Source organism: Neurospora tetrasperma (genome assembly GCF_000213175.1).
Source record: "Neurospora tetrasperma FGSC 2508 unplaced genomic scaffold NEUTE1scaffold_81, whole genome shotgun sequence".
In the NCBI taxonomy this organism is placed as follows: Eukaryota; Fungi; Ascomycota; class Sordariomycetes; order Sordariales; family Sordariaceae; genus Neurospora; species Neurospora tetrasperma.
Genome location: NW_009799179.1, coordinates 2,569,153 through 2,595,369, shown reverse-complemented (window position 1 = coordinate 2,595,369; position 26,217 = coordinate 2,569,153). Strand labels below are relative to the sequence as shown.

At 52.4% G+C, this 26,217-nt stretch overlaps 7 protein-coding genes across 7 annotated transcripts; 4 read left to right on the top strand and 3 right to left on the bottom strand.

Annotated features, from left to right (window-relative positions):
* Window positions 1-159: 159 nt before the first annotated feature.
* Window positions 160-2,316, bottom strand: NEUTE1DRAFT_71164 (uncharacterized protein; the record flags this gene model as incomplete). The annotated part of the gene is made up of 2 exons (XM_009857338.1): window positions 160-1,501; window positions 1,557-2,316. 2 exons carry the CDS (start codon window positions 2,146-2,148, stop codon window positions 396-398), a joined length of 1,698 nt encoding a protein of 565 aa, XP_009855640.1.
* An 828-nt stretch (window positions 2,317-3,144) lies between these two features.
* On the bottom strand, window positions 3,145-8,854 carry NEUTE1DRAFT_149627 (uncharacterized protein; the record flags this gene model as incomplete). Its single annotated transcript, XM_009857337.1, has 2 exons — window positions 3,145-8,614; window positions 8,687-8,854. The coding sequence occupies 2 exons, from the start codon at window positions 8,852-8,854 to the stop codon at window positions 3,245-3,247; spliced, it is 5,538 nt and encodes a 1,845-aa protein (XP_009855639.1).
* Window positions 8,855-11,923: 3,069 nt separating this feature from the next.
* Window positions 11,924-13,041, top strand: NEUTE1DRAFT_105000 (uncharacterized protein; the record flags this gene model as incomplete). The annotated part of the gene is made up of 3 exons (XM_009857336.1): window positions 11,924-12,084; window positions 12,294-12,674; window positions 12,906-13,041. The coding sequence occupies 3 exons, from the start codon at window positions 11,924-11,926 to the stop codon at window positions 13,039-13,041; spliced, it is 678 nt and encodes a 225-aa protein (XP_009855638.1).
* Window positions 13,042-15,248: 2,207 nt separating this feature from the next.
* NEUTE1DRAFT_149626 (uncharacterized protein) lies at window positions 15,249-16,985 on the top strand (the record flags this gene model as incomplete). Its single annotated transcript, XM_009857335.1, has 5 exons — window positions 15,249-15,385; window positions 15,466-15,573; window positions 15,648-15,788; window positions 15,842-16,108; window positions 16,163-16,985. The coding sequence occupies 5 exons, from the start codon at window positions 15,249-15,251 to the stop codon at window positions 16,983-16,985; spliced, it is 1,476 nt and encodes a 491-aa protein (XP_009855637.1).
* Window positions 16,986-21,097: 4,112 nt separating this feature from the next.
* Window positions 21,098-22,501, top strand: NEUTE1DRAFT_132771 (uncharacterized protein; the record flags this gene model as incomplete). Its single annotated transcript, XM_009857334.1, has 4 exons — window positions 21,098-21,232; window positions 21,426-21,686; window positions 21,756-22,000; window positions 22,150-22,501. 4 exons carry the CDS (start codon window positions 21,098-21,100, stop codon window positions 22,466-22,468), a joined length of 960 nt encoding a protein of 319 aa, XP_009855636.1.
* Window positions 22,502-23,203: 702 nt separating this feature from the next.
* Window positions 23,204-23,924, top strand: NEUTE1DRAFT_114010 (uncharacterized protein; the record flags this gene model as incomplete). The annotated part of the gene is made up of 3 exons (XM_009857333.1): window positions 23,204-23,289; window positions 23,475-23,518; window positions 23,635-23,924. The coding sequence occupies 3 exons, from the start codon at window positions 23,204-23,206 to the stop codon at window positions 23,922-23,924; spliced, it is 420 nt and encodes a 139-aa protein (XP_009855635.1).
* A 793-nt stretch (window positions 23,925-24,717) lies between these two features.
* Window positions 24,718-25,600, bottom strand: NEUTE1DRAFT_118599 (uncharacterized protein; the record flags this gene model as incomplete). Its single annotated transcript, XM_009857332.1, has 1 exon — window positions 24,718-25,600. The coding sequence occupies one exon, from the start codon at window positions 25,486-25,488 to the stop codon at window positions 24,973-24,975; it is 516 nt and encodes a 171-aa protein (XP_009855634.1).
* Window positions 25,601-26,217: the final 617 nt, after the last annotated feature.

The window sequence follows — 26,217 nt, the reverse complement described above, 5'->3', positions numbered from 1 at the left end:
GCCTTTTGGACAGAAGAAGTGGTACCTTGAGTCATCTATCGTTTTGCGTGTACCCTAGATATACGTATAACCACGCTAGAAGAGGGGTAATCAAAGCAACAAGATACAGAAAGCCAAGTAATGTTATGACCCATGATGCGCCTTGTTTCCTTCTTCTGTCCTCTTTCTGTTCTCTTCAGCTGTGAGACGTCTGCTTTGTCCTCCCAATTGTATACCTTCCAAAAGTCCTCCCAGTGACGCCAATTCCCCGCTGTGCGGACAAACAAAACGATATATCCTTCCTTGTGCTGTAAAAAGGTATAATAACCCGTCTAGAAATAAAGCCATCTCTAGTCATCCATCCACCCGGGCCTACCCATCTTGCGTGTGAGTTCGTCAACAGGCTCATGGCTATCCTATTCCTCAATGAACTCAACCATGACAGTACCATTAGCCAGACCGGCCTCCTTGATCGTTTCATCAATAACATCAAGCAGGTTGACGCCTCCGGGCATAGACTTGAGCTCAAACTCGAGTCCCTCCTTGCCCGGCAGGGGCTCGGCCTTAAGCCACTCGTAGATACGGCGAACGGGTTCGTCAAGTCTGAATCGGCGAATGATGCGCTGCGGGGGATTGCGGACCTGCAGTCTCGTCACCGTGGCGGGGTCGATGGGGGGCTCGACATGCGGTCGGTCCGAGGCGATCTGAGCAAAAACGGAGTTCTCGGTGGAGGGAGTCTCAGGTTCAGGCTCAGGAGCCGCCTCAGCGGGCTCTTCATCGGCTCGCTCCTTGCCCTTGGTGGAGTCTGTCGGCCTGGTAAGCGCATCAGGGTCGTGGACCTTGGGCGCTGAAGAGCTGCCATTGCCTCCGTTCTCGAGGCTGTTGCGAAGTGCCATCTCAAGCATCTCTTCCTCCGTCATCCTGTCCACATCCACCACCTGCTTGGGCTGCTTTGTCTTGAGGACGGGGTTCTTAGCGTGAGCCTCCAAGCTGTACCTGTCCAGGAACTCGGCCAGCTGAGCATGAAACTCCAGCGGTTTGGGGAACGGAACGCCGCTCCACACCTTGACCTGCTCGCCTGTGCGGGGATCGATAATGGAGACATGGGGATAGTTTTGAGGATTTTCGTGTGTCTGGTTCGGGAAGTAAAACGAAATGTACTGCTCGGCTGAGCGGTCGGTCTTGTCGTACTGCAAGAAGACAAAGTTGTGCTTAACGAGCTCCTTGATTGGCTCATCCTTCCAAATGTCTCGATTGAGGGCCTGGCAGTTGAAATCAGCCATATCCTGGAGATTAACCATGATCCACTTCTTCTCCTCCTTGCCCTCGTCACGCGCTTCATCCCAGCTAAGATGTGCCATCAACTCGTACGGGGGACGGAAAAGCTCTGCCAGACGGCCAGCCCGCGTTGAGGCAGTTCCTGTCGGGGGAGAAACCACACCACCGGCAGCGGAGCCGGGAATGGGATCGGGAGGCTGATCCCAAACAGTGGGCTGTGCGAACGGGTTATGGGGCCGCCCTGCTGAAAGCGTGTTAGCATAACATGGAACAGTGCCTTGGAACTTGTGGAAACTTACCCCGAGCTTGCCTCACCCTCTGTTGTTCCAGCCGAAACTGCTCAAACATCTCTTCGTCGTCTCCGCCGAAGCCTCCTGGGGCAACGAGAGTCTCTGTCGTTCGGGCCATGGGGGCACGAACGTCGTCCTCACCGCTTGGACCTCCAGCTCCGGATCCACCACCGCCGTACATCTCTTCTTGTAGTCTCTTTGCCATGGCGGCATCCTCCTCCTCCTGAGCCCTCTGAGCAATGGTGGCCGCCCTCGTCGCCTCATCGCCCGAGTCGTCGAATTGTCCTAGGTCATCGTCTTCCGTCATTTGGATATCATCGTCGTCGGAGTCGATGTGAATAATACCGGCAGCGTCCTCACGGCCGACATTGGGCCGGCTGGGCCGGCTTGACGAGCGAGAGGCGCCAGCAGATCGAGAAGCGGCAGCGGGAGCTGTCTCTGTCGCGGGGTTGGAAAGGGTACGTTGGAGCTCTTCGTCGGCAAACCAGAGCTGGATGGCTTGCTCCAGATCACCGCCGCACAGCTCCAGCATGCGCCTGGCAGCTGTGTCGTTGGCCCCGGTGATGCTCGCAAAGTTCGCGATAGATTCTGAATCAGCCATCGCGAAGACCGTTGGTTGAGTGATGGCGTTCGAAGGGATGGTCGTAGAGGGTTGGGAGAAGGCCAGGGGGGTCCTGTCAACAGGAGCTTCCCAAATAAACGAAATGCAGTACGCGAGAGCCCGGTGCCGGATCTTGAGTTGAGAGTTGTCAGGAAGAGGGGACAAGACGTTGGTCTCTGGCAGCTGGAGCTGATGCGAAACGGGAAGAAATGGGGAAAGGACTGAGTTGGAGGGCAGGCAGTCGAGGTCGGATGCGGGAAGGTGAATCTATCGATCTGCTTGTAATTTTGAGGATGCGCTATCGTAACGCGAAGCTGTGACTGCACCGACTAATGTTGTACAGCGCACGCGCAGTGACTTAAAGCTGGCGGAGAGGAGGGATGTTCGAGGCCACGGAGAGGTGGGGGTCCTGGTCGGGCTCGTTTGGCGGCGGCAGCTCGATGGTGCTTTCGGATTCGAGGGCGTAGTTGATAGAAAAAGATATTGTGGCGAACTGGTTTCTGGTAGCCGATTAATAATGGGGAATATTCTGCGGCAGTAAAGACAAGCGGTAGAAGAGTGAATGAAACCTTTCCCGTCTTTAATTTCGAAAGGTCAAAAGTTGAATCAATGGTTCGGCATTGGATCGATTTCCCAAGGCGCCCAAGCTAGTGACGCAAGAGGGACGCTGTCCCACTGCCGCACTGAAGAGTCCGCTCGGCGGGCACTCAAGCGGCTGGACCTGTATAGAAGCTTCTCCCTGCTATCCCCCGGCTACTGTGCCTGCCGCCAATGGTCCCGGCCTTGGCAATCTTACGAGTAATACAAGACAAGCACCACCTCTACACAGTAGGCTAGAATCTGTGGATGGGGGTTAGGGTTATGCGTGAGACTCTACAAAACCAACCCTCAACCCCAACAACCTGCATCTGGGGTTTAGAGTTTGGGATTCAGAGATAGCAAGTGGCCAAGGTTCGAGTTGCGGAGATGTAGAGAAGGTACGCAATGTTGGACTTTCGAGCCTAGAGGTATGTTCCCATTATGATGTCTGCTATATACCGGCAGTCCCTTCCTGCATTCCTACGAATTTGACACTAGGGCGTTGTCACACAAAGTCCTAATCAAGCAGAGCCAAACACGCCTTCCACTTCAGCTGCACCTCCGACGAACGCTCCTCAGCCAACGCCTTCACAACCTTTTCCTTGACTCCCGACAAGGCATCACCACTCGCATGCTTGGGGAGCTTCCCCATCGCCACAGCCGCCATGGTAGCCTTGGCCCTCAGCAGCCTCTGGTCTTCCGTTCCAGTATCAGCCTTGTCAAGATCCAAGGTCGCCAAATACCATTCAAGAACCTGGGGATCTGGAGATCCAGCTCCATCCTCTCCACCCTTGATAGCTGCCTCAAGCAACTCCAACACGCATTCATACCAAAACACCCTCCTGATGGCATCGAACGGAGCCTGGCCAATGTACGGCTTCTTGAAACCCGGCTTCTTTGCGTTTTCCTCCAGCGCAAGCGCAATCTCCTTCAACTGTCCCATCGCATCCTCCTGCATTTTTGCACGATTGTACCCCTTCGCCACAGCTTCCATAGCCGCCCACGCCGTCTGACTCTTCGGATCCAGACCTCTCGCCTTGTTGTTGGTACTCGCCTTATCGTCGACATCCATGGCGTCCTCGTCCGCCGTCATGTCCAAATAGGGCGTCACGATCTCCGAGATGGTCGGTAGCATCGTCAAGTCGTCTCTTGCAGCTGCGAACTTCCACAGGCAGCGGAACGCATGGGGCCGGTATTCGTTGTTGTTTCTCTTGGCCTCGCGAACGGCGATTTTCTTTAGTTGTTCCCCGAAAGAGGCGTCTTTCTGCCAGATCACCTTGCTTTTACTGACAAAGTCAGGAAACGGCTCGAGGAGCTTTTCTTTTCCTGGGAACGTCTTGAGGGCCAATGCCTTCTCATAGACGGGCCACAAGGTCTTGAGGTTCTCAACGTTGACTTGTCCAGTGACATCGCTGGCCTTGGTGATGCCTGCGACAGCAGACGCAATAGCCAGGGCGCCAGCATGCTTTAGTGCCCACTGTGCCGTATTCAGTGACTGTTGAACAAGCTCGACGATCTCGGACACGTATCTAGCAACGCTAAGGCTGCTTCCGGCGTGCTTATCCCAGACTTCCTCAAATTCTTTCCGGACATAGTCGTCGGTGTCGTGCTTTCCGAGGTACGCAAAAGGCAAAAGCTTGCCCTCGAGCGCATTGAAATGGTCGGGCGAAATTTTCGAAAGGGCCAGGACGGCATCTGCAACCTTCTGACGCCTAGCCTCGTCCTCCGACTCAAGGTAGAGCTCCAAAACCCTATCCGAGAAGCGTAGCTTTGCCTCGTCTGGACAGCCGCGGATAATGTACGCTGCAGCACGCGCATAACCCTGGCTGACCTCGTCGTTTCGATCCAGCACCTGCTTCTCCATGAGTTGCAGGAATCGGGCTGAGTACGGCTTGAAGTCTACGGTATGTCGAGTTGCCAGAGTAGATAGAACGCGACTGCAGCCGATCTTTGTAGGCATACCAATGGCTGTTTTGATGGCCTCTTCGAGGGCCGGCGCTAGTTCCACCATGACGTCGGCGTCAACTGTCCTGAGACTGCTCTCGATTGCCTCAGTGACCGGGCTCTGAGAGACCGCTGAGCTCCGGAATTTATCGATCTTGTCTCTGTCGTCTTCTCCAGCTCGTTGGTAGTAGTAGTTGACAATATCAGCCTCAAGCGTACTAAGGCTTCCGAGGAGATTTGAGACTATCGTGGCGATGTAAGGGTTGAGTGCCTTTCCACCCTTCTTGCAGATCTTGATGACTGTGTGGGTAGCAAAGTACTTGACTTCCTTCACTCCACTCTCGATTCCTTTGTCCGAAAGTAAGAATGGCAAGGCCTCGTTCATCATGGCTCTAGCAGACGCAGTGTTGCCTGACTCTTCCAACTGGCGGACCAGTGTTGTTGAAAGAGCAATACAAAGGTGCAAGGCAGCATTTCTCACAGTACCCTTAACATCATCGAGGACCTTCAAGGCCGCCATCCAGATGTCCTTGTAGTACTGCTCGTACTTTTGAAAAGGCCGTCCGGCGACCAGGTCGGAGATGGCAGCACAGCTCGCCTCGCGAACTCTCCATTCCTTGCCAAGGATACACTTGAGCAAGTCCTTCATAATAGCATCGAAGTTAGCCTCAATAACGGCATTGGAATCCTTGACTAGAGCCTTCCAAATATCATTCATGGACTTTTGCACGTTCGGGTTGGGGTCAAACCGGTACCGATACAGCTTCGGGTACAGTTTTGGGTCGACCTCTGACTCGGAAAGAATGTTGCTCAGTCCGAAACGACCAAAGGCGGATCGGGTGGACCAAGTGGCAGCGTTCGTTGCCAATGACATGAACTTGTAGACAAGACTTTGATCGCCCACCTCATTCGCAAGGCTAACAATGTCTTTGTACGAGGTAACGGACTTGCCGTCGCCAGTCGGGAGCGCACCGGCCTCGAAGAGTTCTGTTTCTTCATCCACTTTGAGCTGCGGACCGGATCCCGTGAATGATGACACAAGATCGCGTACAAGGTCACCTTTGAGCGCCGAATCTCCCTTCTCGTATACGAGCGAGAGACCTCTGGATGCAGTCTCCTGGACCAGTTCATCGCGAGCACTGAGCAAGCGCATGAACGCTACCTGACATTCGCGTAGTCTAGACTGAACCTCTTCAAGATGAGCACAGTACTGGATGATGCAAAAGAGCCAAATACCGGAGGCCTTGAGCAGAGATGGCTTGGTATTCTTGCAGTCGGCGAGCAGCTTCTCCAACACCGCGGTAATCCGATTAGATCGCTTGGGAATGTGGTATGAATCGCCTCTGGCCTCAACGTCCAGCGTAAGCTGGACGACCTCAGAATCCCAGCAGGCAATGGCGGCGGTAATAGCTTCGCCAACCGTGAAATGGACCTCCGCCTGTCTGAGCTCGTAGAGAGCAAATAGCTTCTCGAGTATGAGGGCAACAAGATCGCTGCTCTCTTCACTAGATGATGCTTCCGCAGAAGGTAAAGGCATTGCGAGTCGCCCGAGAGCGGTGATAGCCTTTTCATTGCCCTTTTTGGCAAGGAGAACCAGGGGATCCACGAAGGCCTTGGAAATCGTATCCTTGTCCGCCCCAGGAAGTACGCAGATACCCGCCGTCCAGAGCTGGCTATAGGCCTCGATCATAGCCTCCTGGGTTGAAAGCGTGCTGGAGGATACCGAATCAAGCGTGGGAAACACGTTGCCAGGATCACTGCTGACGTTGTTGTCCTTGTCTGTAGAGTAGTACACCGATCTGGAGATGAGATGTGCAAGTGCGTTGAACGCTCCTTCGACCGCATTGAGCTCCGACCCAACGGCTGTCTTGAGGTTCTTGGCTATGTCAGCCAAGGTACCCTTGAACATGTTGATAGATTCCGAGCTGTTAGCCGGATGCGCGGCGAGGATACCAAATGCCGAGCATGCAAGTGGGCGGATCTCCCGCTTGTTGGAAGTAATGAGCGACATCAATTCCACGGCACGAGGAACCAATGGTGCGAGGATCTTGCTCGGAGTGAAGGAAGCAAGTTCTACGAAAGAACGTGCACAACCAACTGCAATCTCGGTATCCTCTAAGAGCATGCCGTCAAAGGCCGAACGGAGGAGGCAGAAGATGGCTTCACTATGCTCGCTGGAGGCCAGGTAATCACGGATCGCACGCCGGGTCTTGAGATCAGAGTGTACGGTTGCACTCAACTGACGTTCCCAGCCCGGTTCAATGGTGAAGTCTTCTAATGCAGTGAGGAAGAGAATCCGCTTGCAATAATCGACAGCAACAGGAAAGGCTCGAATGCACTGTCCTGGGAAGTTGGTAAAGGATGATCCCTCATCGATATCCATATCAGCACCGGGTTTGCCACCGTATGATATGGTCTTTGTGAAGAAGGTAACCACCATGTCGTGCCAGGCCGGCAGCGTTCGGGATTTCTCCTCGTTGGCGTAGTACGTCCAGGGGTCTAAGCCCTTTTGACCCTCTTCAACGACGTCACTCCGCTCATCCCGCCGACCAGCTACTGCAAGGATATCAACCCATCGTGCGTATATGTCGGAAAATGGCAAGCATTGGTTCGCCCATTTTGTTGCAGCGTGTCGAGAGCTCCGAACAATGTTGCCTTCTTCCGTCTTGACCATGGATTCCAGGATCAGAGCGTGAAGCTGTTCAGACAGGTCGGGGTTGTGAGGTGGTTTGAAGTTTGCGGCAAGACTGGAGAGAGCGGCGTCAATGTTGACAACGACGTCCGCAGTGGGATCTTCGCAAAGCGATTTAAACAGCCATTGGGCCAAAACCATGCGCTCTGTGTCGGACATGGCCGTGCCCTTCGCAAGGACGCCAATAGTCTCGTAGGCCCTGGAGCGAAGTGTGTTGTCATCAAGAGACTGGCGTTCAGGCTTAGGCCATCCCTGTGCCTCAACGAACTCCCGGAGTAGTGTAACAAGCAAGGTCCTGATTTTGGAGAATTCCGGTTTGCTGGCACCTATGCGAGCGACCCAGTTAATGAACTCAAACAAGGCCCGATGTACCTTGGTAAGTTCAAGCCCGGACGATGAAGAAGACGATGAAGGGCCGTCGACTTGCATAGCATCTGGACTCTCTCTTTGCGTGGCCACATCTAGACGGAAAGCTGCTAGGATCTCGTCGGTGAAGGTAGTTGATATTTCCGACTTGCTCAGCAGACCAAGAATACGTATCCTGTACCGAGCTGGTAGTCTTGAGTGAGCCTCAAAGAGCTGGCGAACAATCTCTCGGTCTTCTAGCGACACTTTGCTTCTCTTGAGCATATCATCTCCAACACCGGCGAGGCGGAAATCGGAGCTCGAGGCAGCATAGATGGCCGGGAGGAAACGTTCTTGATCCGTGAAAGCACCGCTGGCGAGAAAGTTGACGGCCTGAATTCGCGTCTCGGGTAAGCTGAGACCGGACTCGGCAGGATTCCAAGTCTCGGGTTTGTTCAGTGTGAGAAAAGGGAGATCCGACTGGGCCAGCCCAGGGGAAATCGCAGAGCCTTGTGCAGCTATACGCAACAATAGCAGCTTTCCCAACCAGTCGGCGACAAACTGGGCGTCTTTGGGATCCTGGAGGCCTATTTGTTCCCGGAGCGTTTCATCCTCCTTGCTTCCCCTGGGCGGCAGCTTGAAGTCATGAAGACAACGGAGGAGGACGTTGAACAAGCCGGCTCTCGAAGCGCTCACATCCGAACCGATCCCAGGGAGGATCTTGGGGATGAGCTCTCGACGTTCTACCAGACCTAGTCTGACGATACTGTGCTGAATGAAGACGAGATCGAAGTGCTTGATAAGTTGTGACCCTGTGGCCTTGTATTGGTCAAGCAGAGCGGCAACGGGGAGTACAATGCTGGGTTGTTTGATGAAAGTGGTAAGCCTCTGGCATACTTGAACGACCTGCGGACATGGCAATGTGAGCATTTACGCAGGTTGGGTCTCTCAAGACGAGCGCGACTTATGATGACAGACCTTGTTGCGGACTGAAGCATAGTCGCTGCCGGCTTTCAGGAGTAAGGGTGGCAGGAATGTTTTGAGAAGCTGCTGTAGCTTCTCTTCGTTGTTGGCCACGGCGAGAATGCGAAAATCCACCTTTTCCACAAGGTCAAGCTCTCTTTGTTCGGTTGATGAGGTCGCCATGTTGCACTATCTGGTGTAAATGAAACGATATCTGTGCTTGTTCTGGTGATGATGATGGGAGTTGAATTGGAGGCTTCACTCCAGAATGCGACAGTCGCAATCGCGCAGAGGACAATAACAGTCAAATTAAATGGTGAGGTGAACTACACTATTAGGCAGGCATCGCCACGTTTTAAATCCTCGTCATCCAGCTGTGCCTGGCGATCTTTGTGTGGTATGGATGGTATCTCTTTGCTTAGGTCGATAGTCGTGTCGGTTGGCTCTCACTTGATCATCCATTGTGGTCGATGACAACTGACAACCAGGGGCACTCCTGACCGGACGAGCTGCAAATGGTTCGCTGGCAGGCACAAAATGCCCACGCGAGCTGGCAGGTACCTTGGCTGAGGTACGTATCGCAACCCCGCCATGAATGACTAATCACGCTTGTCAACTAGTGGGTCCAGGGTTAACAGCAGCTGCCGAATCCGGACCTGCCGATTGGACAAAACTGCTTGGGCAAGCTTTAGCAACGGCCAAATGGATTCAACGGAGGAAAGGTCCAGTCCATCAAATCATTCCGTCCAGTCCTCCAATGCCGGTTTTGGGACTAATCACGATGAAGGTACCTTCCATGGCAGTACTGTAGAGGCCATCTTGAAACATTCGTCAACGACTTTCTTGCTCGAATGTCGATCGATACTTTTGCTCGCAACTCGTTCTGCGTGAGCGTACATTACAGAATTGGTGGCAAGCGCACCTCGCTATGCCTACTGCCCGTCGATTGACCTTTTCCAATATGTACAGACACTTATCTGGCTTATAATTTCGGTGAGTACTGCAATGCTAGAGAGCCCGAATGCCACATTGAACGCAGTTCGTAGTATCGTCCCCATATGCTACAGCTGCTTTCGTGCTTTATCGGAAGTCAACCGGCTCACTCTCTTCAGAGCTCATACCGACAGGCAGCACTAAGCACTTCATCTGGTGGTTTGTATCTATGCCATTACGGACATCCCCACGGGCTAAAGATACACACTCTAAAAATCATACAAGGTTGCTTATGATACCAGCCGCTGAGTCTCTACAAAGTCTACCTGTATGTATTTCGACATCCAGGCCTCCTTCACTCCTCTGGGGCCTAAACAGCATGGGCATAATTTAAGCAGATTTGCCTCGAAAAACTTCGGATCACAGTCATTAAGCCCGTTACGAATGGTGTATATGTTTTGGATTCCAAATTTTGGGCACATATCTTCCTGCCGCAGTTAGGTGCTGGGGGCATGGAGTGTTGGCTGCAAAAAGTCATGATACTAAAGAGCGTAGCATGTCGACGCCGATAAGAAAAGTTGAGGCATCCTCCAAGACATGCTTCTCGATCGTGGCGGTTAAACTCCGCCCCCATTGGTTGTAAAATGCGGATTGAGGTAACTGTAGATCCGGGGAAGGTTGTATCGCACACCAAACAGTGCATGCTGGGATTTATGACAACTCTCGCTGACAGAAACCTCTCTTTCCATTCTCGTCGAGGAAAACTTTACTATTTTCTTCCTGAAAGCAGGATATTGGATGAGAGAATTCCCATCCGACAGATCTGGGACAGGACGGTTAAGCAATGCTTAATGTCGTAAGTCCAGTCGTCCATGTAACAGGCTGACAGGCAAGAGGCATATTGGGGTTAAAGAATGGGGATTGTTATTTGATCGTTCGGCACATGGGGACAAACCCACCAGTCAGCAAAAGGTACCTGGCTAGATCGGTGTACATACATACAACGGATCGCTAGTGAGTAGTGACAGGCGGCGCCGCGTGGTTGCTGGAGATGCACGACATTCGGGGTTCTTGGAACTTTAAAGCATCTTTCCCACCCCCATTATGCCCTGTCAATGCGAATTTCCCATTTCTTGATTCGTCCACTTGCTCCGGGGCAAAACACGCCCAGTTTTTCTGCGACTTGCATTGCTTGGAGGTTCCATTCACGCATCCTCACAAGATTCGTGGTACATATCTTTTCTCTCCCTCCTGATACTGCTGCCACCGTCCTACCGAAAGCAGCTTTCTGGAGCCTTATCAGAGAATCCTGAAGCCGGCCACGCTTTCACTACCGAGTTGGAAGCGCTTTGTGACCGCTAAGCGTCTATCAAGTTACACTCTTCATCACCGCCACCAGACACATAAAGGATGAGCGCGCGGGCTTACCTAGTCCAGTCCGACGACCAAGTTGCTTTCCATCACAGGCCCCCAATGACCACGAATCATCCCATCTGCTTCTTATCACCGACCAAAAATGCATTTTGCCACAATAATGGTTAGCCTTGACTCCTGGCTCTCCCTCCCACGTACATACAGATGGAACGCACTGACTACTAGAGGAAGGTACCGGGAGATGTTGGAGACTTTGGACGCCCAAGGCACCGGTAGCCAGAAAGACGGAAGCCCGAAGCAAGCAACTCCGGTATGCGATTCACTGCCTCCGTTCACAGCTGGCAGAAGCTTGACTTATCAAGGAGAGTGCATATATACCGGGCCTCGATAACATTCACCATGCGCGTGCTAATGCGGACACGTTGAGAGCGATTCCGTCATATCTGGCCATGTTTATGCCCACGGGACAGACATGCTGCTACAGACATTTCCTACTGTTCGAAAACAGACGTCTTCCAGCCTGTTTCTTCAGTTTAGACCAGACAGGAGAGGGTTTGCGCCGTATACAACCGCTGGGAGGGTGCCCTAATATTTGAGGTTCCTGCAGGTTGAAGTAGTGGGAATTGGAGGAAGCTGCCTGCTCTTGTTGTTGAGGCCGCGGCGTGGGAAGAAGAGCGTTTTGCATCGTACCTACCTGCTCTGAGGAATATCTTTTTCTCATCCCAGTCCACGTTAGTTCTTTCCCTACGCAATTGGTGATCTGCACTAACAGGGTGCAAGTTCATGCAAGTCACTCCAGCGGAGCTTGGTACCTAACGGACATGGCCAAACCGGCCGTGCAAAACAAGTACACCTTGGTCTCGGGTACATCCGCACATGATAGTATCATCAATGCGCTAGAACGCGGTCATGGCGTCGGCCTCCCCCCCCTTCCACTTCCCCACCATGCCCACCATTGCGGCTTGTGCCAGGATCCTCGTTAGCGGCGTAAAGAAGACTTCGCTGCAGGTAGTAACGAACCGTACATCACTGCAGCGGGGAAAAAGTAGAGGTATCGATGGCGGACACAGTACACTAGGTACCGTGACTCTGAACACCCGCTGCGTGTGAAAATCTGCTCTGGGCTTGGTCGGTCCCCGCGTCAGGCGATACGTCGGCGCACCGTAATATACACGCCTGAAAGCGAGGAACGGCGCGAACTTTCCAAGTTTTTACGTTTTTTTAGCTTTGCTCTGCCCGAAAACTGGAAACTCCACCACATTTATTCCTCGTCCTCTTTCTTCACCTTTTTCTACTTCTACCACCACTTATGTAGCAAGGACTCCCTCCACCTTTCTTCTTCATCTGCTTTCCGCTCTTCACTTCTCTTTTCATTGGAGTCGTCTGCGTTTGCTTTGCCGTGTGTGGTGCACATCTCCAGAGGGTTTCATTCCTGCCTTACTCGCACCAAACGTCCTCTTGGCTTTCGGCTTTCGATTATTTCTCTCGTGCCTTGCGGTTGTTTTCCTGTACCGCCAGCAACCCCCAAAGTCGTCATTAGCGTCGTGACAAGGTCCGTATTCCATTATCCTCCTACTGGTGCCCGTCGACGCCATGCTGAACTGGCGGCTCCCATAGCAATTGGTCCTGTCCCTTCCTCCAGTTGGAAAAAAACACGCAAGGACACTGCTCAGCTTCCAGTGCTGTTAAAGAGTAAGTTCAACCACTTGGCCATGTCCTGCTCCCCAGCCGGTCTCGTCTCCCCTTCATCCCGTGCTTGCAAGCTGCGTGTGCCGTGGCAAGCGATATCCTGTTCGTCGGCGTGGTGCCCGGCGAAGCTCGGCTATTGTGTAGTTGTGACTGTTCCCAAGCTCTCTGGCAAAGAGCTATAGGACATCTACCGGAATGGCCCATCCAACAGATAACTTCGATTACACGCGATTCGAAGATACGAGTACCCCCTTCAGAGGTCCGAGGGTCCCCGAATTGCACTTCCTTCTCCGTCCTCCGGCGTCATCCCGAGCCCCGATCTCCCAGACTTCGTTACGCTGCCCACACAGCGCGCTGCAACGCTGATTCGATAAAATACTACGTCCAAAGCGAGAGATGGGAAACACTCAATGGAACAGGAGGCCCTTGAAAATCGAGGAGGGAGGAGAACATGAACATAATACATGGAGATCGGTGGGCCACGTCGAGGACCTCACAGACCGAGAGATCTTTCTGTGTGTTCCCAGGACAGATGGAGTCTCTGGATAGTCCGTGAGAAGAATTGGTGGTGTTCACGCCCTCTCTCGGATCCTTTCCTACAATGATCCTCTCTTCTCAATGGCCTTATTTATGGGCAACGAAGATTCATATCCCGCCTGCCAAAATTTACACTCATTCGGCGAGACTTTCGACCTTTTAAGTCTCCAACGATCTCTCCGCGGCCCACACGTTCCAGGCTTGAGTCACAACGGGACGCCTGCTACTCAGCGTGTGAGACGGCACACGGGCGGGCTTGCAAAGAAATGGATCAAGAATGGGACTCGACGCTATCTACATCTACATCACACGCCCGGCAAGCAGATGGACAAGTAGTCGGTCTTGACGCCGCTATGTCGCATCCTTCGATACCAGGCTCTTCGTCGTCGGTGGCCTACTACGATTTCTGCTCAGCAGTTGCTCAAAGCTGGTTTAAAGATGGACCCGTTGATGGCCGGCCTGGCCAAACTAACGCTAGTGCCGAGAGCGTGTGTAAAGGCCTTGCTTTACATAAAGCGGCCAAACATTGAAGTTGGGATGACAAGAGTTGCCAACGGATGCCGCCTCCATCTTGCACGGACGGGCCTATTCATGCTATCTCAAATGTTTACTAATACTCCGACTTTCGCAGGTCTCTGCTGTTCTTTCTCTTTCGTCCCGAAATCTTGCCGGATACAGGTAACCACCCTCTTCCTGTCTTCAGTTTGTCGTCTCATCACGGCCAACTCGTTCGTCATAGTACGTTCTTGTTAGGCGTAACGGTACTCTAAGAAGCGCTCGATTCGACTGCAGCTCAACATATTGCTTGTTGAGTCCACTTCGCCCGACACCGGTGAGTGTCTGCCTCCTTTCCTCCTGTGTTTGTACTTCCCTTTCATCCCATGTGGTGAGCACTTGAGCACATTAGGTGTTCCGCATTCTGGCCTTTGCATATGAGCAGAATCCTATTGCGTCACGGATGGCCCTACTGTGTCTCTGCCTGAAATGGATCAGGCAGCTCACTCTGGATGTCGGGATATAAATTGTGTTTTGGACAGTGGTTCTGGCCTGGATTGTCCCCTCTCACAACACTCGTCACAACACTCGTCAAAGCTGACAGCATGAGGAGTTTTCAGAGACGCGTCACGCACTTGCGGCACATACCGCATTCACCTAAACCTCGCATCGACACGGTCGCCGAGTTGCGCAACTTGTAAGTGTTGATCTTGTTGTTTACTTCCGGCACTCGCTATCGCAGTTTCCTTGCCATCTTCACAGCTGCTTGCGCATGCTGCAGGCGCGCTTGCGCAGTCTGGCAAGAGGGTCTTGTCTGGACTCGGCCGAGTGACTGAGCAGTGCCCACATCATTGGCAAAAATATCGGGACCGCAGAGCATTACTCAAAAATTTCTCCACTCTGGGCAAACTTCCATCCTTGTCCTTCAACTCGCAGTTCCTGCCTTCAACTTCTACGTACCCTACCCTACCACTACCGCCTTCCACCTGCCCTGGCCTCTGTGCCATACCTTCCACTCTTACACCTCAGCAACCCTTGCCTTGCGCAACCAACTTGCTGTCGAAGTGGTAAGGCATCACTTTGCACCCTTCCACCACTTCTTTGACGCTCGAGAAGCATACCCTCGCGGTTTTCATCCTCGAATCTCCCACACCCCGCGTCCTTTTCGGGTACGACGTTTGTTCATATCCAGGACAACAGCCCAGAGTTCGGACAAGGACAAGTCCAGTCATTGTTCAGCCGTTTACACTTCTTGCCATCTCACCTCACTCCCAACTTTGTGTTTATATCTGCCTTCCCATCTTGCGTATACCCACTTTCCTCCAGCTTCCTTCATTGTTCCTGTGGCAACAATCCCCTCTCTTATCTTTCTACTTTGGACCCTTCTGCCAGCAGTCACACGCGTCTTTCCATCTTCCCCGCTTCCTCTTTTACCCGATCATTCCTCTTTCGATCTTCTGTCGCGTCCGCCTCACCACGAATGTCACCTGTCGCCGAGATCTCATGCTCTCGTGCCGCTTCCTGAACTAGACTGACAGCGCAAAGGATCATGGCCGATTACACTGCTCCCGGAGCCCCCGGCACCAACAACGCCGCTCCTACCATGAACGGCAACTCTGAGGCCAACTTCCAGGCCCCCGCCGCCCTTGTTCAGCCCGGCACCAACGAGGCCAGCAAGACCCTGTGGTAAGTACCAAGCCATTAGGCTCGCTTATAACCTTGTGTTCACTGTGGTCTTCATGAATGAGGTCTGACTTCGGTTTCAGGATGGGCGAGATGGAAGGCTGGATGGACGAGAACTTTATTAAGAACGTTTTCACCACTGTCCTCGGCGAGACAGTTCAGGTCAAGGTCATCCGCGATCGCAACTCTGGGTGAGTATCTCTGCTATCTTGATCATTGCCTTGCGTCCTGCCGCTCCTGTATACTTACATTATCCGAACCACAGCAACGCCGGCTACTGCTTCATTGAGTTTGCCACCCCTGAGGCCGCTCAGAAGGCCCTTAACCTGAACGGCACCCCGGTTCCCAACAGCAACCGTGCCTTCAAGCTGAACTGGGCTTCCGGCGGTGGTCTGATTGACCGTCGGTGCGTACACATCTGCTTGTCACCCACTGAACATGTGACTGATAGCAATATAGCGATGACCGTGGCCCCGAGTATAGCATCTTCGTCGGCGATCTGGGTCCCGAGGTCAACGAGTTTGTCCTCGTCTCGCTTTTCCAGTCTCGCTTCCCGTCCTGCAAGTCAGCTAAGATCATGACCGATGCCATGACCGGTCAATCCCGCGGCTACGGATTTGTTCGCTTTTCAGACGAAGGAGATCAGCAGAGGGCGCTCGTCGAGATGCAAGGCGTTTATTGTGGCAATCGTCCGATGAGAATTAGCACCGCGACTCCGAAGACTAGGTTAGTCCTTTGCCCTTTTATACTTTTGAACGCGGTCCTAACACTTCTTAGCAGAACTCATCAGTACGGCGCTCATGCACCCCATGCCGCCAACCCCATGATGGCCCCTGTCCCCGCTCACGCGACCAACCTTCAGTGGGGAGTTCCCCCCCAGCCGTACTATTCCGGTTTCAACCCGATGCAGCCCATGAACCAGTTTACCGACCCCAACAACACGACTGTCTTCGTCGGCGGTCTTTCTGGCTACGTCACTGAGGATGAGCTCCGCTCCTTCTTCCAAGGTTTCGGTGAAATTACCTACGTTAAGATCCCTCCCGGCAAGGGATGCGGTTTTGTTCAGTTTGTCCACCGCCACGCGGCCGAGATGGCCATCAACCAGATGCAGGGTTATCCGATCGGCAACTCTCGCGTCCGTCTCTCCTGGGGTCGCTCCCAGAACAACTCCGGCGTCGGTACTCCCTACCGCCCCGCCCCCCCTCCGCCTCACTACATGGGCCCTCCTCCTCCGCCCGGCCCTGCTGGTCCTTATGGCGCTCCTCACTTCGGCGGCAACGGTGGACCGCCCCCGGCTTTGGTAGGCCAGACCCCTCGTATTCAGTATACCCCGGCCCCCTCCCCGGCTCAGCTTGCCGGCTCCCCGCAACCCCCGGCTACTCCTGTTTTGGCTTTTGCCACTCTCTACACCGTAACCCCCCCGCCGGTGACCTTCGAGGCGTCCAACCCTGGACGTCGCCGCCAGCCCACCAGCAGAGTTGCTAGTGGCAGAGTCGGCAGCAACGGCCGTGTTCTCAACGGTCGAATCACCAAGCCTAAGACTGAACCCAGTGGTTCACATGGCCAAGTTGGCCGCTTCTTCCGCCGCGGCGGAATGAAATGAGACTCGGGAGCCACACAACCTCTGGACCTAATCAGCCCAACGACCTAACATGACAACAACTTTTTTCTTCAATTCTTTTCAACAACCTGTTTCTTTTCTCAAACAACATTTTAGTCTGTGCTAACAACAACATTCAACAGTAATCACGCTCTGCCTATGCTTATGGTTGATCATCGCTCGGCGTTGGGGTGTGGCGTACCGGCAATCAAAACGTCCCCAGGTAACCGGTTGGCTTGAGCATTTCCCATCATTCTTCTCGGTCCGATAGCCACGACGAGGTGGCCACTTTTTGCTCGAGTTGTTTGTGTCGTTTGGGGTTTGCTTGGGGCGTCGTACGGGTCTTTCTGGTCTACTCTACGAAATGGCTTGCTGCGCGGAGTTTTTCAAAATGATCATGGGTTTTACGATGGAAAGAGGATGTGGTCTAGTCTCAAAATTCTTGCTTGTCAATGCGTCTTTAGATTGGTTTTACGGCGAGCATTGTTGCTTTCGTTCATTTCATCTGGACGATCGAGCGATGGGAAGTTTTTCCGCAACCCAGATACAAAGATATCTTGACAGATTCGTCACGAGTTAGCTTAGGTTGGCTTTCACAGTTTCCTGTGCGTGTGGCGGATTATCTATGGGTTAGCATCGCTAAATCACTTCGCTATACCTCGTTTCGTTGTGCTTTGTGCTTCACAGTCTTTTGTCCTTTGTTGCACTTGATTTTCGCTATGATCTCCACCGAGCCTTGCTGTGCCCTTTATCTTGATTATCTTTAAGATGAGTTTGAGGCTATGGTTGATGCATCGTGCGTCACTCTCCTCGCTTCGCATCCATACATACAATTGATGCTGCCCAAGCCCGAGCCCTTCCCATACATAGCTAAGGCTGACCATTCACAGGACGCATCTTAACTACCTATGTCATGGCCATCCATGTCCCAGAGACGAACTTTCAGTCATCCTTGATAATTCTGGATACGGTGAAAGTGGCGTTTCGGCATATCTTCACTCAGTAACGTTTATGGTGATTATGGCCGAGCAGCCCTGTCCATCACAGCCCGTTCATTACCATGCTTCTCCAGAGTCTTTCAAGCATTCACATGGGAGGCTTCTGAAAAGCCCAAGTACTAACAACACTAAGAGGGAAGTAAAAATGGGAAATGGACTGCTATGTTCAAATAAGAAGAGCGAAAGATGATTTGCACCAACGTTGAAAGACTTCCAGTTTTGCCTGCCTTGTCTACTACTTTGGGTATGTTCTGTTCCGGACACGGATATGAACATTGTATTACACAATGAATGAGCTGACTTGAGTCGAGAGCAATAATAACGGGGATTGAGGCGAATATCCTCGATGAGCATGTATGACGTGTCTGGTAGGTGTCAACGCGGACCTTATGTCTGCCATCACTGTAACGCGGCGCGGGCTATTGAAAGGGCTGGCAGCTTACAACTAAGTCTTCTCGGCAGGGCAGCCTCCTTTCACATCACCAGACTGAAAATTGCCCTACCCTCCCAGTGAATGGGGGTATATCCTCAGTTATGGTAAAAATCATTGACTCCTCCCCTCTCGCCGTCACAGTTCCCGTATCAGCATCGCTAACCTGGACGAGCTCACTCTATCCTAACCCTTGGTTGCTTCCAGGTTTAGCTTGGGAAGGGCTAGCCTTACCAACCGGCAACAAAGTCCACCTCGGAAACACTGCTCCCATCCTTACGAACCAGAGGGTTTGGGTCTAAATCGGCAGATGGAAATTTGTGATTTCGAGTGGAATAGAAGAAGTCCCAGCCCCGCTTTCGTCCCAACTTTGGAGAAGCCCCAGCTCCTGCATATACGTAAAAGCCTGCAAGCCATAATGGAAGATAAGCAGAGAAGTGGAAGGGGACCTGACCGCAGTGGGGTCATTTGACTGCTACACCTGCACTGCGTGGTTACAGTAGAGGTAATGATTGGGACCTCCAGTCCAGAACGTCTTGGGGAAGTTTGACAAGAAAGGCAGGAACGAACGGACTTGGGGCTGGCCATCAAGGTCCTCTGCCTTTGTCGATGTCATCTGGAAAGAGGCTTCTTCAGCGAATATAAGGTTGGGTTACAAGAACGAACCAAGGTGAGTGTTTACGCAGTTTCGTACATGTACCTCGCTGTCTGCCTGCCTTGTGGTTTAGAAGAAAGGTGAATGAAGCCGTTGGTCATCTGCATGTGCCAACCAGGTCCATCAAGGTTAGGTACTCGTTCTCGTGTAATTCAAAGTGCAGACCTAACGGACCACGAGGCTCAACAAAAGACAGCCAGGAGGGGCAGGGAGACTGCGTGTTGAGCTTTCTTTGCGGCTTCCTTGGGGCTGGCTTAGTGTTTCGGGCCCGAGGGGCACAGAGAAGGCCGATGGGAAGGAACGGAGTGAAAGGAAAGGAGTGAATGGCGTAATTTCTTTGCCAATCGAGTACATAGGTAGTGATTGCCGATTCTGGCATTTGCTCAGCTGGAATACGTGCAAAGTGCCTGGTTATTTCCTTCGATGCAAGAGAATGAGATGTGAAGGTGATCACTATGGAAGTTATTATCCTTGTAAAATTTTTGTGTACAGCGGTTGCATGTTGTTGGTGTCTTGGGTGAATTAACTTCAATATGCTGATTACCTAGATTCTCTGCTTGGGCATTGCTTGGTTACTTCTTGTCCATGCCTACGTAAACGGGGAAGGTAGTAAGGCCTTGCATGGCTTGATAGCGCTTGAGCAGAAAGAAGTTCGACCGCATCCAGTATTTCCCACAGTTTTACGTATTCTGGTCGAAGTTTTCGATCCGTTTCATCTTCTACTGGCTATATTATCTAGGACATTGCAAGCTTTGTGGTCAGCCTTGCAGTTGAGCCTTCAGCGGCCCACCGCCCCAGGAAAAAGTCTATTACTATCGGCTGCGGCTCCCAGGAAGAGGGAACCCATAGAGGTACCTAAGGTACCTACCTTGTGTTATCTCCTTACGCTGGCCATGACGAACTTAATCCTTTGAACGGCATCTTTGTTGTTTGTTCGGCCACAGAATGTCTTTGGAAGATCTCCAAGATACTAGGGCACGGTAGTCTGGATTCCCCGCCCCCGCTGATACCCCTGAAAACAGTTGCTCAAAGAAGCAAAACAATAACATGCTACCCCTTTGAGACAGTAACCAGCAGTTAACATCACACAAAGCTCATCTTTGGGTTGCCCAGCATAGATACAAACACCACATGCCATTCGCAGGACAAGTACTGCAGTGGCATGGCCCCCTGATCCGACATCACCGTCCACAGCACATGCAGACATGTGAACTGCAAGGGGGACAAGTATCACTTGTTAACAGTACTAATGTACACAGTGCTGTAGGCGGCCGTTATTATTGGCAGGGTTCGCTGGCGACGTCGGGGCCAATTACATGTATATACCCCTATGTTGTCGTTAGTTCGGGATACATCCAACCACGGGTTCTAGAAGGAAAAGTTCTTTACTGGTAGAATAGTAGCTCGAATAAAGGTACCGCAGGAGTCAACCTTGACGATCCTGCAGAGACACTGCGCGATTCAAAGTCTACCCTACTGATGTACATGGAAGAGGTTCTGTGAGGGCTAATTCGGACGGAAGAGAGCACCGAACTCTTCTGCTTCAGATATTGCTCATCAAAAACCATCGACTGTGGTCTTCTCCCAGACGACGAAAGGATGAGAACGTGTGTACTTACCTAGGTATGTCGTCGGACAATTTATATCCGAGGTAGCACTTTCGATCGGGAATAGCTTGGTCGTGAAGGATCGTGGGTCGGCAGCATGCTGCCAAGCACCTCCAACCCCAAATGTGGCTTGCCCCTATTCCCCTTTCAGACAGGCTCGACAGGCAACAGCCCGTTATGTTACAGGCGCGCTGCTCGCTGCAGCCTCTCTGCACATGCAGGGTTCACGACCTGGATTGGGTCTCGAAGAAATCTTTGGTGGCTGGGGTTTCCCGTTCGTTCGCCGTTCCGAGTCGTCGGTTGCTGGCCGCCGCTGGGCCTTGTTCCGCTAGTGCTTAGAATCGGTGCCGTAGTGCCCATGTCTGCTGACGTTGGGAGCTGAGATTCGCTGTTGCCGGATTTTGGGACAAGATGGATTTATGATGATGGTTTCCTCCTCTTTAACCTTCCATCGCTTCCTTTTGTCTTTTCTCCTTTTCTTCCCTCTGTTCGGTGCTCGGACCAACGGCGACAACGACGGCGACAACTCAATATCTGGAACCGGCCGGGCGCAGTTAGAGGTTAGCTCATGCTTGGAAAGCAGCAGTGGTCAAGGAAACCAGCTTTTGGGAGGACTGAAGAGGAGTTTGAGGTGGTTGGTAGCTTGGAGCTGACCTCTAGAGAGACCCATTGGACAATCCCGAAAACCTCGGGTTTTCAACACCGTGTTCCGAAGAGCTTCCCCGATACTTCACACAATTCCCGCTTGCTTAGGGGTGGAAGCAGGACTGGAAGGTATCAGCAACTGTGACGGAACGTGGATGGACGGTATGGATGGATGTCGAACGGGGTTCTCGAAGCCTTTCGAGGTATGATGCCGGGCCAGGGCTCGTTTTCAAGCTGTCGCAAATCCTATCCCGGTTCCTGGCCCTGATGTATGAGGCGGGGATTCTCGCTTTAATGGGTTGGTGGTACCATGGATGGAAAGGGGATCCAAACGCGAGGGTGGACTTGATCTTCCCGTGCTTCTTTCCAGTACGTCTCTTGGCTTAAGCAAAGATGGCAGTTGAAGTTGTAAGACTCTTGCTAACATGGAGTGTGTAGCTGGGCGTGGCCGTTCTTGTAAACGCATACGAGATGGTCTCTTTTTCGTGCTTGGACCGGCGACGACCGATCAATGTCATTGCCGTGTGCTTCGACGTCTTGATTTGCGCTGGTAGCACCTTTTGCTTTCTCCTTCTAGGGCTTATCGACAACGATCCAGTTCAGGACAGACTTAGAACAGATTCCACGCGGGAACGATGGAGGAGGGATCAGAGTAAAGCAATGATCTTCATGATTGTGTTTTGGTAAGTCATTGGGTCCGATTGAAGTGTGTGATGCTGGCGCAACACTCACGTTGTTGATTGCTCCTCACACCTTTTTCCCCGGTCGCAGGAGTCAAGATGGTCTTTCTTTGACATTGATGCCATTGCTGACGTCGAACTTGTCGATGCAGCTTTCTTCATGCATTGTTTATAATTATGGCTTCGGCTGCATGTGTCTACTCGGGGATATTGAAGAACAGGGCCAGAAGGCGAAGGCGGATAGCACGAAACCGAGCGCAGATGGCCCGGTTTGCAGACGAACGACGGAGGCAAATGGACGTAGATAAAGCCCAAGTCGGGGCTCCGGTTGAGGATGTCGGACAGAGTGAGGAACGGAGCGCCGAACGAAACTCAAGGGGAACGGAGTCAACACAGTCAACGGAGCTGGAAGGCAACGAACGAAGGACGAGGGAACGGCTCAGTAGAGCCACTGAGGCTAGCATGTCCTAGCCGAGGCGGTTACGGTACATGTACTCACTCAGGATCGTTATTTAGGGGAGTATACTACCTCTTTGGTTGGCCATCCTCTTTACCGGCGTTCTTCTCGTACGGCAAGTTTATTACCGTACAGTACCTTCCATACCAGATATCGCCGGACCGTTAATAGACCGCAGTAGGTGCCTTCCACTTTTGCTCCGTATCCGATTGTACATGTGCACGAGATCTTGCCCTAGAGGTACTTCGCCGCACAATCTAGAGGTACATGCCTCTTTTACAAAACTCTTCAGCTCTTTCACGGCTCGAACTTGAGTCATCAAGTATTTGCTCTCGCATTCTCCTGCCTCCTTGGACTTCAACTTTCAACTCTCAACCCCAACCGGTTACTTACCTTTAGGTACCTATCTTCTTCTCTCCTCCTCCTTCTCCTCAACAAGACACGTCGTGCGGCGAGGGGTTGAGTTCCTCCTCAAGGGCCCTCCCATCCTGTCAAAGTATTGTGAGATTTCGTTATCGTATACCTACAGGTATGGTTCAGTTGCTGACCATTCATGAACCACAGTGGTCAAGTCTCCGGTTTTTCGATTGTGCTGGCCGATGACGGGACAAAACATACGTCCCGTCATAGGCCAAGAATAACAAGCATCGCCATCACCACCACCGAATCCAGGCACACGCCATCATGGGGATCAGGCCCGGCGAAGGCGCTACGCCGTGTCCCCCTCTGCACCCTTATCCACAACAGTAATGGCGTGTGCCCTGGTTACACAGATCTCTGTTTTAAAGTTCAAGAAGCTCTCCGCGAAGGCCAAGGAACGTAGAGGTACCTCTAGGTATGTGCTCATCCAATCTGTACAATTCACCGACATCACCAAAGAATATTCCCAAGCACCATTGGAGGGGACCCTCAATTTCGGCCACACCTCACATGGCCTCCCCGTTCTTTCCGATCATGATGGGACCGATGACCACGAGCGGGAGAACTAACGGAGTTGCCAGATATTGTATGCCTGGGCAGTCTGAATCCGGACCTTCCTACCGAGCGAGGTTATCTTGCGGACGGTTTGTTGGACCCAACGGCTTCAACATTAAGCCGGGGGGTTGAGCAGTAAGTACCTACCTATATGCCTATCCCTCGCTTTCTCTCCCATTAGAAACATGACTAATCGTTGAACCAGCTCATCAACCATCAGCTCATCGCCTACCTTGCATGGTCATAGCCACCAACAACCAAGAAGCCTTGCCCTCACAAAAAGCTCTACGAAAGGAGAGGAATATCAGCGGGGAGGCCGGCGACAACAAGAAGCGCAAGAAGCACAACGGCGAGACCGCCGAGGAGAAGACTGAGCGCAAGAAGCAACAGAAGAGCCAGTTGGGATCCTGGAGATATAGCGATGGAGGAAACCGCTCGCTGGAGTTCGTCAGCGACCCTGTCACTTGTAGACCGCGGGGCAAGAATCCAGGTTGACAGGACCTTCACCTTGATCTCACCTTCACTTCCGCTTGATCGGGTTGATTGTTCAGCGATGTAAAGCTCTGCACCTCTCCTGCCGGGCCCGCTCCTGACCCGAATGAGACGGAAGAACAGAGGAAGCGCCGCTTGCGGAAGGAGGAGGAGAAGAAGAAGGAAAAGAAAGGAGAAGAAGGAGAAGTTTGCCAAAGTGCGTCAGCACCGCTGAACGTCCCGGGAGTGTTGGGACGCCTCTGACCCTGACTCGGGGTTTCTCGTGAGGAAACCACGAGGTACACAATGGGACCCGCCGAGGGAAGCCCGTTGAGGGAAGCAGCTACCTTTGGGTATGAGCTATATATAAGGCCCGTCAACGGAGCCTTCAGCTCCCTCAACAGTTAGAGAATCAACCATCATGACATTCATCATCCATCGGGTGCTACGCTGGTCCACGCATCAGACCCTGTGCAGACAACCAAGTTTACCAGGACTGAGCGAGGTACAAGGAGACGACAGAATTTGTTTGAGTTTGTAGTGGTAACGGAAAAGGATAAGTGGAAATCAGAGTAGTCTAGAAACATACGAATACCACTATCGTCTCCAAAAACTTAATAGTTCCTCGCCGTGCTGAGAAGTCAAGTGAATTATGTGGTGACTTGTCACTCGTTCGTGAATGAATACAAACAGTTCTCGGTGCTTGTTGAGTGATAATTTCAAACCTCCTTGAGGCCTGATATTTTCAATAGCTTGACAACAGATTAGCGAAGACAATACGTAAACCAAGCACAAGAGCAATCATATGGAACGAAATCAAGTGTTTCAAATGGGGGTATCGTGTTATTATATCTTCTCAACACACACACGTCTCCTACGTGCGAGACTCAAGCCCAAATGCGAGATTTCCACTGACGGAGTCAAACATGCTTCCCGCGCTGTAGTGACCCGGCTCGCAAAAACACCAAGCAATATCCTTTGTGACGAAAATGCTTTCACAAATTCATTCATGCATGCATCCCGAAACCAACAAACTCCTAATGCAATTGAAATGTGTAGGGTATCCGATCCTTTACTTGTTCTCCTCCTCCTTCTTTTTGTTGGTGGTCTCCTTGTCGTCCTTCTCCTCGCTCTTGCCCCTGACGGCGCCCTCGAAGCTGGTACCAACACTGGCAATGGTCTCGCCAACAGGCTTTCCGAGGCCGCCCGTGACGCTGGTAATGGTCTCGCCGATGCCGCGCGAGGCAGCGCCGACTACACCGCCAACCGTGTTGGCGACGGAAGCGGTGGTGTTTCCGACCGTGGTGGTGACGCCGCTGGCTACGCTGCCGACGGCGCCGGTAACGGTGCTGGTGGCGCTCGCGAGGAGGCCGGGGGACTTTTCTTTTTGCGCATCATCGTTGGAGGTGGAGGAGCTCTCGGTCTTGCTCTCATCCTTCTTCTCGGTGGAGCTCTTCTGCTCCTTCTCTAGGGAAGCGAGGGTTTTGGGGGCCTTCTCGATCTGCTCGGCAGTGACGGGCTCGCCGGCGTCTTGGGAGACGGCCTGGGAGTAGAGGGGGGCACCGGGCTTGTTGGGGTTGGAGGCCATTTTGGTAGTTTTGATGGGATTGGTGATTTGCGGGTTTGGTTTTGTGGTTGGTCCTTGTTGGTTGGAGAAAGATGTTCTCTTGATTATTGTAGTAGTAGTAGAGTAGTGGCTTGAATGGATTGGAAGCAGTGATGTTCTACGAAAAGGGTTTGGAGTGTGTGACCGATGCGTTCCTTATATGCCTGTACGACCACATGGAAAGACAGACACTCCACCGTGCATTGCGTTGCGGTTGCATGACGATGATGGTTGGCAGCCAAAGGCAGGGGAGGGCTTGGTGGAAGCTTCAAAGACAAAGTTGCCCCGCCATTCTACGTCATTTTGCTGCACGGTCGATCATGGTCCGTCTGCCGTCCGTCTTCAAGTTGTGTCTGTCTGCCTGTCTCTGACACCTGCACTATCGTTTGCCGGTAAGTGCCGTACCTACCGCACCCCTGATTCTTCCATCCCTGGTTGCCGAATGACACTTCACTGCCCTATGTACATAGTGCTGCCTGTTAAAGGCGCTGAAATTGGCGCGTTGGCAATTGCTGCCAAAACTGACTGCCATGATTGCGAGCAAGGGTCGCTGGCTGTAATGACGTCGACGTACTAATAGTATAGCGGGGCCGAGCACGCTATACCTGTTCTGGCCGTTTCCTGATCTCGCCCTTCCCGAAAGTAATCGAAATGACGGGACGGATAAAGTAACTGTATAATCCGATAAAGTAACGGTATCTAACCCAAAGG